General features: G+C 45.3%; 1 protein-coding gene across 8 annotated transcripts in view; it reads right to left on the minus strand.

Annotated features, from left to right (window-relative positions):
* Positions 1 to 17623, minus strand: part of LOC117550191 (delta-like protein 4) — a 35622-nt gene extending 17999 nt beyond the window's left edge. For 2 of the 8 annotated variants that reach the window (XM_034222556.1, XM_034222554.1), the window contains exon 1: positions 17123 to 17181. Coding sequence is in view for 5 of the 8 variants with exons in the window: in XM_034222548.1 (XP_034078439.1) it covers positions 17123 to 17205; positions 17450 to 17513 (147 nt within the window). In the remaining 3 variants the exon portion in view is untranslated. Of the gene's footprint in view, positions 1 to 1557; positions 1658 to 15972; positions 16042 to 17122; positions 17206 to 17449 lie in introns of those variants that run through there. The other 6 variants (XM_034222550.1, XM_034222551.1, XM_034222549.1 and 3 more) reach the window with 6 other exon arrangements.
* Between the last annotated feature and the right edge of the window lie 990 nt (positions 17624 to 18613).

Here is an 18613-nt window from a genome sequence, read left to right on the forward strand (position 1 = left end):
TCCTGAACATCAGAGGATGTCTCACGCACATCCTGGCCCTTAATCAGCCTTCTCGCTCTCACCTATATCATCAAGACTGACCTATCCCGACACATCCTTCTCCTCCCTACGTCTCCCGGAAGGAGCACGTGGCCTGTCTGTACAGTGAGCCCCAGGCTGGCTCGAGAGTCGAGTTTTTAAGAAATGTAACCTCACAACGCCTAAGTTTGGCTGCAGCAGGGCATTTTTGAACTACAAAACTATGCCTTCTGATTTTGCTGTGATTATCTGTCAAGAATTTCCCTGTACCATCCCCTCCAGGGATCCTGCTGTCACAACCAATGTTCCCATGGATGGGAATGACCCCCGGGGATGCACAGACTGACAGTGAGCAGAGTGGAACCAGGAATTAAAGGTCTCTTAAGAGTCCAGAGGTTTGTCAGAGGACTACAAAATAAAATCATGCTGTAGAGTAGGTCCACAACATCAGCATGATCTCAGCTGTGACATGGGAACCCCCCCACCTCAAACTATGCGTGTAGTCATTCCCCCCCGGACAGTGGGGGCAGGTCACACATGTTCACAGCTGGGGCGCGCCCTGCTACCTCATGCCAGGCTGATCTATGCTGGGAACCAAGTATGTTAAGCTCACAACCTTGAGATCAGTCCCCGATACACACAGAACCTCACACGGCTTTTGATATAAAGCCAAATAAGTAACCGTTTAGCAAAATTGCTTTGATAAGGAAATGTTGCAAGGCGAGGGAAAAAGGGATCCTGGCAGTCATCGGGAGCGTGAAAAATGACTGTAATTCCGTACAAAAACAACTTCCCCCGCTGTAAAATAACAGTATTGCTGCAAGTGTAGGGGAAATCAGAAGGAAGTTCCTCCCTTTTAAGAGAGAGGATTGTTCTCCGGTTTTGATTGTTTATGCTAAGCTAAGCATGTTTGCTTTCAATTATGTCACAATGTATCTGCTTCCAGTTTTGTACAGGAAAAAATATGTGATGCCTCATTTGGAATACGTGTGCATTTGTTTATTTCTGCATCTCTAGATTTCCTTATCAGCTATAATGAACCTTTGGGGACTAAATAAATATCTAATTAAAGCTGATCAACAGTGAGAATACTGAGATCAATTGACTTTTGATCAATACATTGTTGGCTCTTCCCTGATACTGTTGCTTTAACCTTCTTTATTTTGGTCTACAATTTAGCCTCAATGCTCAGTCTGACTTTCACTCTCATGATGCATGTCACCCTCCTACTGTCAACTGAATGCAGAAAATTCAGTAAAAATAACCTACAATTTGGTGACCTTGTTATATATCACACAGGCTCCGCCCTCTACTGGACTATATGGGTACTACTCTCTACCATGCTATGCGAGCATTCACCTACTGAGTTGCATAAACGTAGCCGGCCACTCGGGGCGAGCCTACCTGAATGTGCGCGCAGGCCCACCGTATATAAAGGCGGCTACGCCTCCCGACTGTCATCCTTTTTCTCTTCAGCGAGCGAGCAACACCTGACAGAGAAAGTAAAACGTTTGAAAGAAGAAGAAAGAGTTATCATACCTTCATGGAGTCGCCACTTCTAGAGACCTGGGCCTGTCTTTCGTGCCCTGGCTTAATAGCGGGCGCCGATCCCCACCACCTGTGCTTCGAGTGTTTGGAGGACCAGGATATGGCTGAGGCGGTGCCATTCACGTTCGACAATCCAGCGGGGCTTTGCCGGGGAGGAGGATGACGCGGACTTCTCGTTGTCGGGCACTTCCGGGTCCGGCGTCCATGGGAGTCCACCGCCCAGGTCTGTACTTCTCCCTGGTGATGACCATGGTGGCGTAGCGTAGCAGCCCATCGGCTCCCAGCAGGCAGCAGGCTGGGCAGAGAACCCCCGCCCTGCTGCCGCGTGACAGGGCGGCTGCAAATAAACACGGGTGTGTTGGGCATCTCGCTAATTGCTCTTCCGCAAGATGCCCTCACCTCACCGGATCAGAGCGATTATTTGGCCGCAGCATCGGCCAAATTAATAGCTTGGTCTACGATGTGGCCGCCGCTGCTTGCCGTGTGATGTCCCTGGGGGATCACGGCGCATGGCACTTTCCCAAAAAAAAAATGACCGTGATGATCTCCTGGGAGCCCCTGTGTCTACGGAAGGGCTCTTTGGATCGAATTCCTTGGTCCCGTGGATGAGGAGTAGTCGCAGCTTGGTGTATGCTGCTTCTTGCTCATCCTCAGAGGACAGAACACTGTCCCACCAGGGGCGCCGGATGCAGGGGGGCCAAGGGGCAATAGGCTCCCCCACTATACAGCCCTGCCCCACATTTTCGCAGTGGCGGATGGCTGCCGCTGAACACTGTACATCCCGTTTCAATAATTCCCCTCTACTCTAAAGTCGCATCTAAAAAGAACGCGATCTGATCTATGTGTATATTTAGTTACTTTTGCAAATTGAGGAGATGATAAGACAATCTCATGAGCCAATCTTCCTTTTATGGAAGGTTTGGCGGCGGAGTGGGCCACCAGAGAGTGCTACAGCTTCTTAGCTGCGACTCCACAGCTGCTTGCAGGTCCCCTAACACAGTTGTATGGGGAATGGAAGCTCAGCTGTGTACTGACAGAATGGTTGGACAGGACACTGAAACTGGGGTACTCACTCCAGTTTTGCAGCGTCCCTCCTCCATTCAGGGGCATAAGAGAGGCAAGTCTATCATCCCAGGAGGAGATAGGTTTCCTTTCAACAGAGATTCAGTTCAGGCCCTGTTGCAAAAACAGGCAGTGTCTGTTGTGCACTCTCAGGAGAGAGAAAAGGGGCTTTACGCAGCGTCCACACGGCGGCGTGCGTTGAAGTTTGCTGGCGGGCGTGTCTGAAACTCGACCAACAACCAATCACATGAATCTCCCGCCCCAGACACACAAGCACGCGGTTTGATTGGCTAGAGCTTGTACTGGCATATGTTTTGATTGGCTGACGCTTCCGCCGAAGCTTCAAGAGTTGAATATTGCTCAACTTTTGAAGCGAGCAATGCGAGCAAAGCGAAGCAACGCTCCCACAATGCAGTTCGGCAAAGCGTGACGTCACCCCATTCAAAGTGAATGGGAAGAAGCGTTGAAGCTTCAACGCACGCCGCCGTGTGGACGGGCCGTTACTCCATGTACTTCCTGGTTCCCAAGAAGACAGGAGAATTCAGACCCATTCTGGATCTTCGCAGCCTGAATCAGCACATTGCCTGCAAAAAGTTCCATATGTAAACCAATTACTGGAACTAGGGCAGCCGGGCGATTGTTTCACAACCATCGACCTGAAAGACGCTTACTTTCATGTCGAAAATTGCTCCAAAGCACAGAAAATATTTGTGTTTTGCCTTCCAGAGCGTATCCTATACGAGTATAGTGTGCATCTAGACCGGGTGACGACACTATCTATTGACGCAGCAACCACTATAAGTTATATTCTTGTTTAATTAGACTTCTCTGTTTCATTTATTCTACTCTGTATAATTGTTCTGTAGTTATTGTAGCTAAAACGGCGCTTTTGAGAGATTTTAAATCTCAGATCTGCTCAAGTGAACCCGTTACACAGGTCTCAGTTGGGGCACTCAACCCTGCATTACAATATAGGCAGGGCCACTCTGCTGTCGCCCATCAGCTGTAGAGAGGTAACTAATTAGAGGGGCGTGGCCCCACAGCTGTGAGAACTCAGCAATCAGGCGTCCATTTTAGGTAGCTCTTTCCTGGAGCGTCAGCTTCGGCGTCAGACAGCCGAAGACTGACAAAGACATTGGAGTCCTGCGGGAGTAAGACTGACAAAGACATTGGAGTCCTGCGGGAGTCACGAGGGTGGCAAAGAGGAGGCAACTCCTACTCTGATTGAGCTAATTACCGCTGGTGTCTTATTTTCTTTTCTTTAGTTGTCTAGCCCCTCATACTATAATCATGTGTATTTTCTCCATTCCTGTTCATGTGTCTTCTCGCAATTATCACTGGCCCCGTGTATCTCCTAATCGCTATAACCGGCCTGCTCTCGTCTATCCCACATGCTCCACTGAGATCCAACATCTAGTTTCAGGTGGTCTGTGGAACTGCCAGTCAGCTGTTCCTAAGGCTGACTTCATCTCTGGCTATGCCTCCCTGCAGACCCTGGATTTCCTTGCTCTCACTGAGACCTGGATTACTCCATTCAACACATCCACCCCAGCAGCTCTCTCCACAGCATATTCCTTCTCCGATACACCCAGACCCACTGGCAGAGGAGGTGGCACTGGTCTCCTGCTCTCTCCCAAATGGAGCTTTTCCCTCTTCAAGCTACCTAACTTCACTCCTTCCACCTTTGAATTCCATGCCGTCACAGTAACCCATCCTATACAATTAACCATTGTTGTTCTCTATCGTCCACCAGGCGCCTTGGGGGACTTCTTGGAGGAATTAGATAATCTCCTCTCACACATCCCTGAAACTGGCCCTCCCGCTGTACTTCTCGGAGACTTCAACCTCCAGACAGGGAAGATAGACGAACTAACATCTCTGTTAACCGCCTTTGCTTTCTCACTGTCTCCATCCCCACCAACTCATAAAGCTGGCAATGTCCTTGATCTCATATTCTCAAGGAACTGCACTACTTCTAACCTCTGTGTAAACCCGCTCCACACATCCGATCACTTCTTCATTTCATTCTCTCTACCCCTTTCCAAACATAACAAACTAATCTCTTCTCATCCTGCACCTGTCCGCCGTAACCTTCGTTCCCTCTCCCCATCTACCTTTGCCTCATCGGTGCTCTCAGCCCTCCCTTCCTCTGACTCGTTCCAACTCCTGCCTCCAAACTCTGCTGCAGAAACTCTCCTCTCTACTCTCTCATCCTCTCTGGACTCTCTCTGTCCTCTCACATCTCGGCAGGCTCGTCAGTCCCATCCTGCTCCCTGGCTAAATGACGCACTGCGTGCTAATAGAACCGTCCTTAGGGCAGCAGAGCGGAAACGGTGGAAATCCAAACACCATGACGACTTCCTAACCTATCAGGCTCTCCTCTCCTCTTTCTCTGCTTCGATGTCTCAGGCAAAATGCACTTTCTTTCAAGATAAGATCCAATTTTCCTATTCCAATCCCAAAAAACTATTTTCCATCTTCTCCACCCTCTTGGACCCTCCCAAAGCCCCTCCCCCCTCCTCACTTCTGTCATGCGACTTTGTTACCCACTTTGAAAAAAAGGTTGATGATATTCGCTCTTCTTTTTCTGACTCACCTTTACTCACCAGACCCTCCTTCCACCCACACACTAACCTCCTTTTCCCCTCTCTCTCCAAGTGAGGTTCTTACCCTCATTACCTCTGCCCGCCCTACCACCTGTCCTCTGGACCCTATCCCTTCAAACCTCCTTCAAACCTCCTTCAGACTATCGCTCCTGATATTCTACCGTTTCTCTCCAATTTCATCAACACTTCTCTAACTTCTGGTCACTTTCCAAACAGTCTCAAGGAGGCAAGAGTAAACCCTTTCCTAAAGAAACCCACTCTCAACCCGTCTGATGTTATAAACTACAGGCCTGTCTCTCTGCTCCCGTTCCTATCTAAAACACTTGAACGCGCTGTCTTTAAACAACTCTCCTGTTATCTCCATCAGAATAACCATCTGGATCCGCACCAGTCTGGTTTCAAGGCAGGTCACTCCACAGAAACTGCTCTCATTGCTGTCACGGAGGAACTGCACACTGCCAAAGCAACATCCCTCTCCTCTGTCATCATCCTGTTGGACCTGTCTGCTGCATTCGACACGGTGAACCATCAGATCCTCCTTCACACTCTCCAAGAACTTGGAGTTTCAGGCTCTGCACTTTCCCTCCTCACCTCATACCTCAAAGACCGTACCTACAGGGTAACTTGGAGAGGGTCCGAGTCCGACCCTTGTCAATTAACTACAGGGGTCCCTCAGGACTCTGTTCTTGGTCCCCTCCTCTTCTCCCTGTACACAAACTCGCTCGGATCAGTCATTAGCCCGCATGATTTTTCATACCACTGCTACGCTGACGACACCCAATTAATTCTGTCCTTCCTCGCTCAGAGACCCAGGTCGTCGCACGCATCTCTGCTTGTCTAGTTGACATCTCTCAGTGGATGTCTGCTCATCACCTCAAGCTCAACCTTGACAAGACTGAACTGCTTTTTCTTCCGGGAAAAGATTGTCCCACTCTTGACCTGACAATCAACATCGGCACCTCAGTTGTTTCCCCGACTCAGACTGCAAGGAATCTGGGTGTGACCCTAGATAACAACCTGTCCTTCACTGCAAACATCGCTGCTACAACCCGTTGCTGCAGATACACGCTTTACAACATCAGGAAGATAGGTCCCCAGCTGACCCAGAAAGCCACGCAGGTTCTGGTCCAGGCTCTCGTCACGTCACGCCTAGACTACTGCAACTCCCTCCTGGCTGGTCTACCTGCATGTGCCATCCGACCTCTGCAGCTCATCCAGAATGCAGCGGCTCGTCTGGTCTTCAACCTTCCTAAATTCTCCCACACCACTCCGCTCCTCCGCTCCCTTCACTGGCTTCCGGTAACTGCTAAAATCCACTTCAAGACACTGGTACTTGCATACCATGCTGCGAATGGATCTGGCCCTTCCTACATCCAGGACATGGTTAAACCGTACACCCCAGCGCGTGCACTACGCTCTGCATCAGCCAAACGACTCGCTGCACCCTCGCTGCGAGGGGGACCCAAGTTCCCATCAGCAAAAACACGTGGGTTTGCTATCCTGGCTCCAAAATGGTGGAATGAGCTCCCCATTGACATCAGGACAACAGAAAGCCTGCACATCTTCCGGCGCAGACTGAAAACTCATCTCTTTCGACTCCACTTCGAGCGATAGAATTACTAACAAAGAACTGCTAACAGAGCACTTATATACTAATAAAGGACTGGCTTATCTATAGCCAGTTGAGTAGCACTTGAAATGTTTGGCTCTATGAAACCTGATTTACTTATATGATTCTGTTTTCTTCAAGGTTTTGTCTTCCTGGTCGAATGTACTTATTGTAAGTCGCTTTGGATAAAAGCGTCAGCTAAATGCAATGTAATGTAATGTAATGAGAACAACAGACTACAGTTTGGCTACTCCCTATCCCCACGCACGTTCAGCAAATGCGTGGCCACAGCGCTTCAGCCGCTTCGCGACCATGGCATGAGTTTTTTTTAATACCTCATAGTCATGGCCAAATCCAGGGAAGAGGCAAACACAGCCCAATTGATCCAAGTGGATTGCGGTCAATTTGAAGAAGAGCAGTCCCATACCTCACCAGCAGGTGTAGACCAAGACGCCGCCGTGCATATGCCCTCCACACTCACGCCGTTGAACAAAGCTGTTGATACAGCCATACCACGTGTAGAGTGTGCATGGACCTCAGCGGGGAAGGCTCTCCCCGCCTGTCCATAGGCATGTGAAATGCACACGCAGAGCCATCCTGTCAGGCGTTTCTTGGACAGAGCTTTACTGGCCACACCATCCCAAAAGCACACAAACAGCTGTTCAGTGCGCCTAATGGAAGCCGTGCGCCCTACATAATATGCCAGTGCACGCACCGGGCAGAGGAGGTGCAATTTAGCCTCCCTGTCCCCAATATGGGGTGGAAGAATAAAGCCGTGAGGAAATATAGGAAAATAAGTGAGGAAGGCTCTCCCCGCCCACCCAGGGACGGGGAGAGCTTTCCTCACTATTTTCCACATCGGGGCTCCACCCACTGTACCCATAGAGTCCAGTAGAGGGCAGAGCCTGTGTGATATATAACGGGGGGTTACGTATTGTAACCCTAGTTATATCAGCAGGCGGAGCCCTCTACCTGGGGGCCCTGTCTTTCCTATGCCGCTCGCTGAAGAGGGTGTAGGATGACACAGGTAGCCGCCTTATATATTGTGGGCCTGCACGCGCATTCAGGTAGGCTCGCCCCGATTGGCCGGCTACGTTTATGCAACTCAGTAGGTGAATGCTTGCATAGCATGGTAGAGAGTAGTACCCATAGAGTCCAGTAGAGGGCCCCGCCTGTGCTTAAATAACTAGGGTTACAATACGTAACCCCCCGTTCTAGAAATCCCCATGTTTCTTCTCTACATTAGATGGAAAAAGTCCAGACAAACCCAACTCCTATAGAAGCTGGAACACTGGAAGCCTCAAAATAACGTGTGTTGGGACACTTTGCTGCAATTGTGTTTGGCTGAGAGGTCTTTGGATATCCCAAGCATCTACACAAGGATGTTGATAAATTATAAAAAATGTTGTTGTGCAAAATTCGAGTTCAACAAATGTTTTCTACATTTTCACGAGTTAAAAGATAATTTGGGAAGGAGCTTGAGGGAGTACATAGTTAAATTATATCGATACAACTTTTGTGCCCATGTTGAGCATATAAAGCTTTTGTCTGCAGTGTAAAGAGAGTATAACGTGTGTTTAAGTGAGCTTAAAAGGTGCTGAAAGGCATATGTTTTTAGCTTTGGAAAGAGATAGTTGTTTCCCCTTATCCCAGTCTCAATGCTAAGCTAACCTGGCTGTATAGCTTCATATGTACCATAAGGGCAAACAAATCATCAAATCTAAGTCTGCAAGAAAGCATGAAAAGAGCATGTTCCCTACCAATTTTAGTTTCTAAATAGGCTTTATACAGTTTAATTCGAAGGACTGACAAAATAGCATTGTGGCATTCATTTCCAAAGCAGACGTGTGAGAAACAGATAAGCATCGGGGCTACATTCAGGCTGGTTCCTGTTTGTCCTATGTGAGAGAGTGACTCTTTATTCTAAGCTGCTGCTGGTAAACCTATCAGGGCACAAAGGAAAATGGGACCCTCTGTAGACAAAGTGGCTCCTCCTCGGACAATAAGGCGGGGGACAACGTGGGAATCCTGCTGGAGGACCCCACCTTGCCTGCTGAGTATGCTGAATTGAAGTTTACTGAAATGTACTCCTTCCAGAGATGGTAAAGCTATTTCAACATGTATTGTTCTACTGTATATTGTTTAGCATGAAGACACCAACAAATACAAATACCTAATATAAGAGAAGTACAAATGTATGGTGTAATGCCCCTTTAATGCCCCCATTAAAACCGGCTGATATGAAACTCACTGTTACACAATGAAATTTAGACATTGTGTAATTTCCCTTCCTAATCTACACCCATTTCCCCCCTAAACGGGTGTCATCCCCCCTCGTAACTCATAGAATTGCAGGGCTTTGTCACTGTCCGACATCACAATGCTTATTGTTCTAATTCTAACTTCTTGTAGACTAATAAAGCAGAGAAAGCATGAAAGACTGGTGATAAACTGAAAATCTTGATCCTTAAATATGTTCAGTGTCATTGTGACCCGCTTTGTCCTGGTTTCCCAAGTGTCTCTTTGCAGTTGACGGAACTACCTGTGGCCGAGACCCCCACCTCCCTTCACCTCTCTCTCTTCAGATTTAAGTAAAACCTGGAAACCATTTTCCTTTGATTTTCCTCTGGAGCCCTGGTAATGACAGAAAAGTGCTCTGGCCCTGCTGCCACAGAGTGCAGGGTTGATGGGAAACTGTGCAAAAATGTCTCCTTTTAGGGCTCTGTTACACCAACACTCTGCAACCATATATTTTAAAGATGAAATAGCATGTGGCTCTTATCTTTATTTACACGATATAAAGTTATTTTATTCTACGTAAGAGAGAATGATATAAATGACCTATGCAGTCTAGAAAGCCCTAACTTATCATTGAGGAAGATAGCTTAATTCAGTTCTGTGATTACATGATTAAAAAAGAGGGTTTCACCAGGGGTGGAAGAAGTACTCATATCCATTACTTTAGTAATGGTCAAAGGTTTGAAATGAGTAAAAGTAGAAATGCCATAGTCTGAACATTCTAGAAACACAAGTCATGAATTCAAAATGTTACTTATGCAAAAGCTTGAATGCATACACATCTAAATGGACTCATTATGCAGAATTGCTCCTCTCACATGTGTTCTATTATCAACATACTTGTAAGAGCACTTTATTATTGCAGTTCCTCAATGTGGAGCCAATTACAGTCCTGCATTATATGAAATAATCTCCTCATGCAATTTCTTTTGTAAAAAGTAGCTAAAGCTGTCAAATACAAATTGAAGAGTAAAAAGTTATGTTGTCTCCACAAATCGTGGGTTAGAAACAGAAGTTGGAAAAATGGCAATACTCAGGTAAAGTAAAAATATTAGGGCTGTCAAGTTAACGCGTTAATAACGTGTTAACGCAAAAAAAAATTAACGCCACTAATTATTTTAACGCGATTAACGCATGTGTATTTTTTGTCCTCGGCCGCCCCGTAGTTTCAGAGCGCATTGAGTTTAAAATACCATCTACAAGCTGATGCTGACAGCCCCGCTCCTGCCGCTCGCTTGTGGCAGACCACACTTCCACGCTCACCGGCAGGCACCGACTGGCTGTTGGGAGGACCGGGAGGGTGTGTGTGGCCCGAGCGAGCGAGAGAGAGACCTTACGTGCATTGTTGTTGTTAGCATCTGGTGCTAGCTAGCTGCGCTAACGGATATGGAGCTGTTTAAATGAAAACAGAGGAGCGACATTTCGCCACAACTGCGCCGAGCACTTGACTTTATGCAGGAAGCCAGACAGTGGGACATTGTACGAGAAGTCAGCACACTCAGCACGGATAGTGCGCAACATGATTGCAGCGTCCAGGCAGCTCCCGTTCGAGCATGTGCCTGGAGTTGCACATAGCTCCAACGAGCCAGCACACACACACACACACACACACACACACACACACACACACACACACACACACACACACACACACACACACACACACACACACACACACACACACACACACACACACACACACCACACACACACACACACACACACACACACACCACACACACACACACACACACACACACACACACACACAACACACACACACACACACACACACACACACACACACACACACACACACACACACACACACACACACACACACACACACACACACACACACACACACACACACACACACACACACACACACACACACACACACACACACACACACACACACACACTTTGTATTGTATTATTGTGATTGAATTGAGGCAAATATTTTTAATGTTCAGAGGTTGTTGTGTTTAATATTCATGAGGATATTTGTCATTGTTCAAATGATAATAAACATTAGCATAAAGCATATTTGTCCACTCATATGTTGATAAGAGTATTAAAAACTTGAAAAATATCCCTCTAAGGTACATTTAGAACAGATAAAAAATGTGCGATTAATTTGCGATTAATTGCGATTAACTATGGACAATCATGCGATTAATCGCGATTAAATATTTTAATCGACTGACAGCCCTAAAAAATATATAAGAATTGTACTTAAATCTTATATATAACTTAAGTGAATGTACTTGGTTCAATTCCACCACTGGTTTTCACTGTAAAATAGCACATTTCAGTGGAGAAGTGCCTGGTTTTTTGTAGGTTTATCATGTGAAGACACACTACATGCATTTTAAGATGTGTTAAAGTTAGTTAAATACATGATTGTAATATATAATCTTTTAAAAGATAATGCCATCTAAAAACATTTTTTAATTTGTCTTCTTTGCAGTGTCTCTGCAATTAAAATTTCAGACCAGATCATTAAGACGCTCCCTTTGTTTATAAATGAGCTGCTTACAGGTTGCTCTCTGCAAGGGCAATCACCGCCATCTTGATTCTGCCCGGTCATCAGAACAGCAATCACTGCAGCTTGTTGCTGATGAGGAGAGTGTGTACTGCCTACTAGAGGATAGAAACACTCTATAATCAGCCAATAGTCAATCATGTCCTGGAAAACGCAGCTCGTTATCAGGGATCATTACAGAGCGATTACAGAGGAATGATGTAATGCATCACAGATTGTAAACTAGATGAAGTTTTCTAGATAACACATTCATATGATCGACGACTAGCAGCAGTAAAATAGTGGTTCACTCAAAGAAGTGCTGGAAAGTAACTTAGATTGACTGAACTACCATTTTGAGGTGCTTTTACTTGATTGTTTTAATGTAATGCAATGTTTGACTCTACTACTCCACTACAGCTTATTTGATAGCTGTAGTTAGAAATTATAAACGTGAATACAAATTATTTATTGCAGCAAGCTAGAATATTAAAATCAGTTTGAAATGTTACAGCATCAATCATAATAATAATAAAATACTTGAATATTACCACAGTGAGTACTTTTCCTTTTATACTTTTTTAACATTTTATTGATTATACGTGCATTCTTTAGTAAGCTTTTCAATGCAATACTTACTACTTAAAACAAAGTGCTTTTTAAATAGTCATATTAGTATTTTTACCTTTCTAGTCAAATATCTTATGACTTATTTAACCACTGCTCAGAAGCATGGAAGTTAATTTAGGGCAGTAACTATTTCTGATGTGCTTTAAAGACACTTGACAGATCCAGCTGTGGGTGAGCAGAGGACACTGGGTATAATGAGAGAGGAACACCCACAAACTACTTCCTCCATAAATTACCAAGACATCCACCAGACAAATATGGCCGCCGTAAAGATGCCCACCGGTGAGAATGACAGCTTTCGCGACCTGTGGATTTTACAGCCTGCTGCTGTTGTGTCAGCCTGCTGCTGGTTCTCAGGGTCGGCAGGAGGCCAGGCGGCAGAAAAGGCTGTATCACACATACCTGCCTGAGCACACACACTATACAGCCCCTGATGGTTTACTATCCTGTCATGGATTAACATACAGTAGGCCGCTCACTGTAGTGATAGGAAATCCTTTCGGTTTCAGTTTGCTAATGTATCACACATTTGTGAACTGATTCAGAGAAAACACTTTGGCTTCACAATTATGGTGATTTAGAAAATGCTGAAGAATAACGTATTGTAGTGGAAATAAAATAAAGCTGGTCTGGCTCTGATACCTTCAGATGGTTCCAATAATTAGCTGCCCCACTTCATCCTCATTATACCAGCAGCACTAAAACACTTTGCTCTCATTAGGACTGAGCCATTGTCCGACAGCAGTTAGCAACCATTTTGCCTTCCCCATTATAACACAAAGAGAGGGGAGGTAAAACAGTTTACCCACAAATCTCCCTCTGTGTGCCCACTGGTTCACTCCACCTATTCAGGCAGGGAAGTAAACACCATCTGCTCATTTTATACAACTCCAGTCTCAAAACACTCACTAATACACATTCAGAGAATCTTTTGCTGTCAGCCAGCAGATTATTTGACCAGAACCAACCACCTAAACTCGCTCCAAATCACATCTTAAAGAAGGCCAAGGTTGACCAAGCCAAGGCTGTGGAAGGGGGCCGTTGATTTCAATGTGAGTGTTCGTCTCCTACTGGCGTGAGATGAATGGCATCATCCAAAGGAGATGTAGGACTGAAGCATTACAGCCAAAGGAGTAGCCACTGGTAAAAAGACGGGCAGCTGCTGTGCGGTCCTCCATCAGCAAACATAAAATGGTCAAAATATAAACATGATAATGAGCCAACATGCCACAGCGGCTAAAATCAGTTTTTGAATTGGATAAAATCATTGCTTTGTAGCCGTATCGGTCAGATCAGCCCTGATTCATGCTTCTATGGGAAGCACACCACAAATATTTAACCCCTCTATCCTGCCCCACTCGCCAGGGCAGAGGCTAGATTCAGGGATCGTTGGACTTTTCAGTTTCGCCTGCAGTGGACACACCTATATGACTTCTTTGGCCACTTCCACACCTTGGGCGTGTTGGCCAGCACGCCATGTGGGGCCAAACAAGCACACTTTAATCTGTGCTTTGTATGAATATTCAGATACAGCTGTCTGTGACACAGAGATAGCAGCTGGTGTGTTTGGGCCCCTCAGATACCCCCGTGCCATGCCTGGACAGAAGCCGCTGCATCTGGGCCAAGACAGGCCCAGCCGGCCCTGAACAACCCCAAATCCCATCGGTGAGACCCACACAAGGGTTGTCTATGACTCAATAAACACCTTTAGCAGCCTGCAGCACACATGACACTTTCAGTATGTCACTAGAATACTGATATAGCACGATAAATGGCTATTAATTCAAATATGTCAAGCATGCCACCTTAGATTCAACATTGATACAGATTGGAGGTTGGGTTTGGTTCAAGGTATTAAAAATGTCCTTCATTACATCATTGTATCAGGCTTAATTTCTGGGAATCGATAAAATGCATACTATGTACTGGATTTTATAACCTCAGTAACAAGTATGTGTGAAAACAGATGGCATTGCTCTGTGTATTTAATTTAATTAACCAATTAGGGCTTTTGTTGAGCACTCTTGACAAAGCAGTTTACATTTAATTGAATTTCACTTAAGTGAATCACACAGACTTTACGTCAGCCAATCATGGGGCACAGCGCAGTGAATGTGACACCTGACTGTTTTGGCACGCTGCTTAAAACAGCTTAATGGTCACATTTTTCATTATGGTTAAATGTCATAACCGGCTTAGGTTGACATTTACATTTTCCCTTGTGATATGATTGTAATTTACCCTTTTTAATTACTCAATTTAATCTCATACTAATCCAATGATATTGCCATAACAAGTAACGCAAGAATGGCTGGAAGACAAAGCCTTCTATGGTGAGAGGGGTAGTGTTCGGCGGGCCTGGTGTTACCGCCTCCCTAACAGTCTGCTGGTTGGCCCTGACAACCCTTTGCCACGGTGCCAGGCTGACAGTGTGCCAGGCACAGAGAGCAGCTGCCAGGCCAAACCAGCAGGCACTAATTCAGCCAGCCACAGGGAGCCCCCGCCATGCCTTCTTCTTCCAGGCCCTCCCTGTGGCTACAACCACCCCCTCATCTGTGCGTGCACACCCACACACCTTACACAATGCTGGCTTTAATTATGACAAACTTGCCAAAAGCTAATCTCCCATCCGTTTTAATCAAAGACATTTGTAGCTGAGGGGGTTGCCAGTTTTCTAATAACTCATTTCTAAAATGTCTGGTAAATAAACACCTTTCCCTTTGACCAACAACGGCCTTTCTCAATCAAGCAAAGCCTGAAAATCTCTGAAAGCCACAGATGAAATAAAATCTGATATTGCTTGCTAAAGTCATAGCTACATGGACATTCTTAGATTTGTCCAAGTTAGCAGGTTTACAACATTTTAATACCCTTATTTTATCAAAATTAAGAATACATTATTTCTGAACATTAAAAGCTTCATAGGGGGGCTTGCATCATTAATTTGCATGCTTGTCATTGGCATCATGTTCATGGCACAAATAATTAACATGCCGCTCGTTTTGTCATACTCTCAGTGCAGTGCTGAGCCCCGGGGACTGCAAACAGGCCAGCTACTCTGCGGTTGGTTAAGTGTCGGCCAAAATGCTCAGGAGCGTTCAGCTGCTCTTCTGATGTTTTTTGTTCAATCCTGCTGTTTGCCGAGCCTCTCCCCCCAAAGCTAGGCTTATGGTTGAAATGACTAACTTTTTAGAGAAAGTGGTGCTATGAGCTTACTGCTAACAGCGTGCTCATACTGACAAAAAACAGACATTCAGCAGATAATATTTACCTTGTTCACCATCTTAGTTTAGTATGATAACATTACAAAAGCTATGTCTGATGAGAATATCACATCGTTTTGAGGGTATCTGCAGGAAAATAATAGGCAATTCGAAATGTTGGCCTGATTAATGTTCTAGATGAACTTTTAGGGGGTCATTATTTATCCTCTGGGGACCATGAATGTCCATAAACAATTTCATGGCAATCCATTGAGCAGTTAAAATAATTCGGTCTGTAACAAAGTGATGGGACAACCAGGCAACCAACATTAACATCCATAGAGCGATGCTCCTAGCATCCCCAATAAAGTTTTCGTATGTAGTTATGCACGCACAGCGAGACCAGCTGCAGTCTGACATGCATTCGGCCCGCTCTCTCAGCATCATACACATTCTCATCTGCACCCTCACCTGTCCCTCTATCTGAGCTCTTCTGTCCCAGCTGAGTATGGAGAGGCCCTAAGGTTCCGATGCTCCATGCTGCCAGAGTAAACAAAGCGCAGCAGTTTATAAAGATGCATATTGTGTGCCTCCATCTGTTTATGAATGTGTTCATGTTGAGGGGTCTTCCTGAGTTTGGTTTCCTGACTGCGGGAATACATACACACTGTTAGTAAAGCTGTCTGACATATTGATGTTGTGTTTTGTCAGCCTTTCTCACGTTAAATATTAAATTCTCCCATTGATTACGACCAGGGGAGAGTAAAAGAGGGTCATGTTGTAACGTGAGAGAAAGAAAGAGGGAGAGGTGGTGGTTAGGGGGTGGGTCAGGATTCAACAATAGGTTTTTCCTAACAGATGGAAGATTGGCTACAGGGATATAGTTCAGTGTCATAGTGGAACCTGATATCTGATTATATTCCTCGAGGCTCACACACACAAAGGGATTACATGTGGTTACATGAATAATGAAATTGAGATTATTTTTGTTGACACGCGTCTAATTTGTTGTGCCACAGCAGTTGGGATCTGCTGAATACGGCCATAAATTTGTGCTGCATTACTCACGTAAGACCTCACAGATCGAGTTTTTCCAACAAGCCAATCAAAAAGGTTGCTTCTGGCCAAGTCTGCCACCTAGACAACTACCAGGTTAAACGAAGCTAGTCATTAGCTGATAAATGTCCATGTGGCAGGTCTTAATCATGAGTAAACATTTAAAATGCTCACAAACAATACGATTAATCACAGTCCAGTGGTCCAAACTGTGCGTTCAGCAAGAGAAATGCACCGTAATCCGAAAGTGCACTTAGTCAGCAGCGATGCATTTTAATGAAGTGGTTCGGAGTGCTAATCAGAAAACAACATGACCATCCAAATATGGTGCAGTTTGAGGGACTACAACTTGTGGTAAATTCTCCTTTTGTTCTTAATAATTAACAAAAGCCTATTCATTATGAACAAATCTGTAGCCTAACACTCAAAGAGATGGGATGGTTGCCTAGGAACTTTGTTTTGAATATCTTGTCGCTTTGGGTTTGTTGTAACTGGAGCCTATAGTATGACAGTAATATAGTGGAAAGTAAATAAGGTGGTGGTGAATGGGGAACACACACAATACCTTTGTGTTGGGAGCCGTCAATAAGGCAGAGGATCCATAATGCAGTCTGGTACATGTCCCAGAGGCCTGGATGACTCTTGATACTATGGTTGAAAGAAAGTACAGAAATATAAAATAAAGTTTAGGGTAACCTGTGTCTTCTTTTAAAGTCATAAATATTGTTTATGGGTGATCTATTTCCATTATACCTTGAGCAAACAGCAGGCCCGCAGGTTCCCACTGCTCAGTCAAAACAATAATGGGCCTTACACAGTTGAGCAACCATTTTCGGATGCTAAATCAACACAGCTGGACATCCTAAAGTTTGTGTTTATGTCTGTGCGCTACCTTTCCGACTTGAGTCCAAAAATAGCTCGGGAGCATCCTGCTGTGATGCTGGAGGTGCAGTCATCTTTCCCCTCTGAAGGACACAACACTGTCTGAAGTTTGGGAGCAGGGGGAGGAAGCGGTGACTACCGTGTGACAAGCGCCCTGTTCCTTCCTCCCAGGCTTGAGAAACAGGAAGTGCTGCACATAAGGCATTATTGTGACGGAGAGGAAATGCAATGTCCTCTAAAATAAAAGCCCCAATCTGGTTGTCAATGACAGGAGCCTGTCCTCCACAGCCCCACAGAGACCCCCCTACACACACTAACCCCCTTCACAACTTCACTGTTGAGTGACGCACATGTATAAAGCAAGCTCCCATTCTGTAGCTTTACAAGACTTCCAAATGAAATGCATACTCCATATACATGTAAAAGTCAAGAGAAGGTATTAATAACTTCTGAAAATGTCAGTGCAGCAGCTTAAAGATCTAATCAAGTGAATCAGCTTTAGGATCATGTCATTTGTTCCATGCTGAACCCAGCCACATACAGATTGAGCAACAGCAGCATTTCAAAGGGTTAAAGGTGGCATATGGGTAGGATCCATCCTGTTTGTGTTTAGCAGAAGCTGAGGAGCTGGTTGCTAAGAGAGATGCAAGGCTTTGTGCCGGGCTGCTTCCTAGTTAATTAAAATCCTACCTTATCTGTTTCACGCTTTCAATTAGAAAGCTCTGGAAAGCGTCCAAGTCTCTGCATGAAGATAACCATAGCAATAAGATGTGATTAATATGGGGGCCCATTCGTGCAGCGGCAAGGCCCTGCTGTTGTGGCCATGCCTCGTTTTGATCCTAGCCACCAACCTCTGATGATCCAGGCAACAAATGGCTGAGCGGTGCCTCTGCAAAGTCTGCATGGCACCTCCAGCAGCAAATTAAATGGATAAGATCTGCTTCTGTAGAACATGACAGGTGCTGGCCACCAACTGTGATCATGTACATCTGAACTGCAGCACTGACGGAGGCTGCAGAGTCTCACTGTTAAGCCTGTGCCAAGACTAATGGTTTTCTTTGGTCATCTGTAAGCTAAAGAAATGTCAGCTAACAATGTTTTTGCTCAATTAAAGGCAGATCCATCACCATCTGTCGCTGCTTTTTCACAATCATATAACTTCAATACAGAAGAC

This window comes from Gymnodraco acuticeps, unplaced genomic scaffold, assembly GCF_902827175.1.
Source record: "Gymnodraco acuticeps unplaced genomic scaffold, fGymAcu1.1, whole genome shotgun sequence".
NCBI lineage: Eukaryota > Metazoa > Chordata > Actinopteri > Perciformes > Bathydraconidae > Gymnodraco > Gymnodraco acuticeps.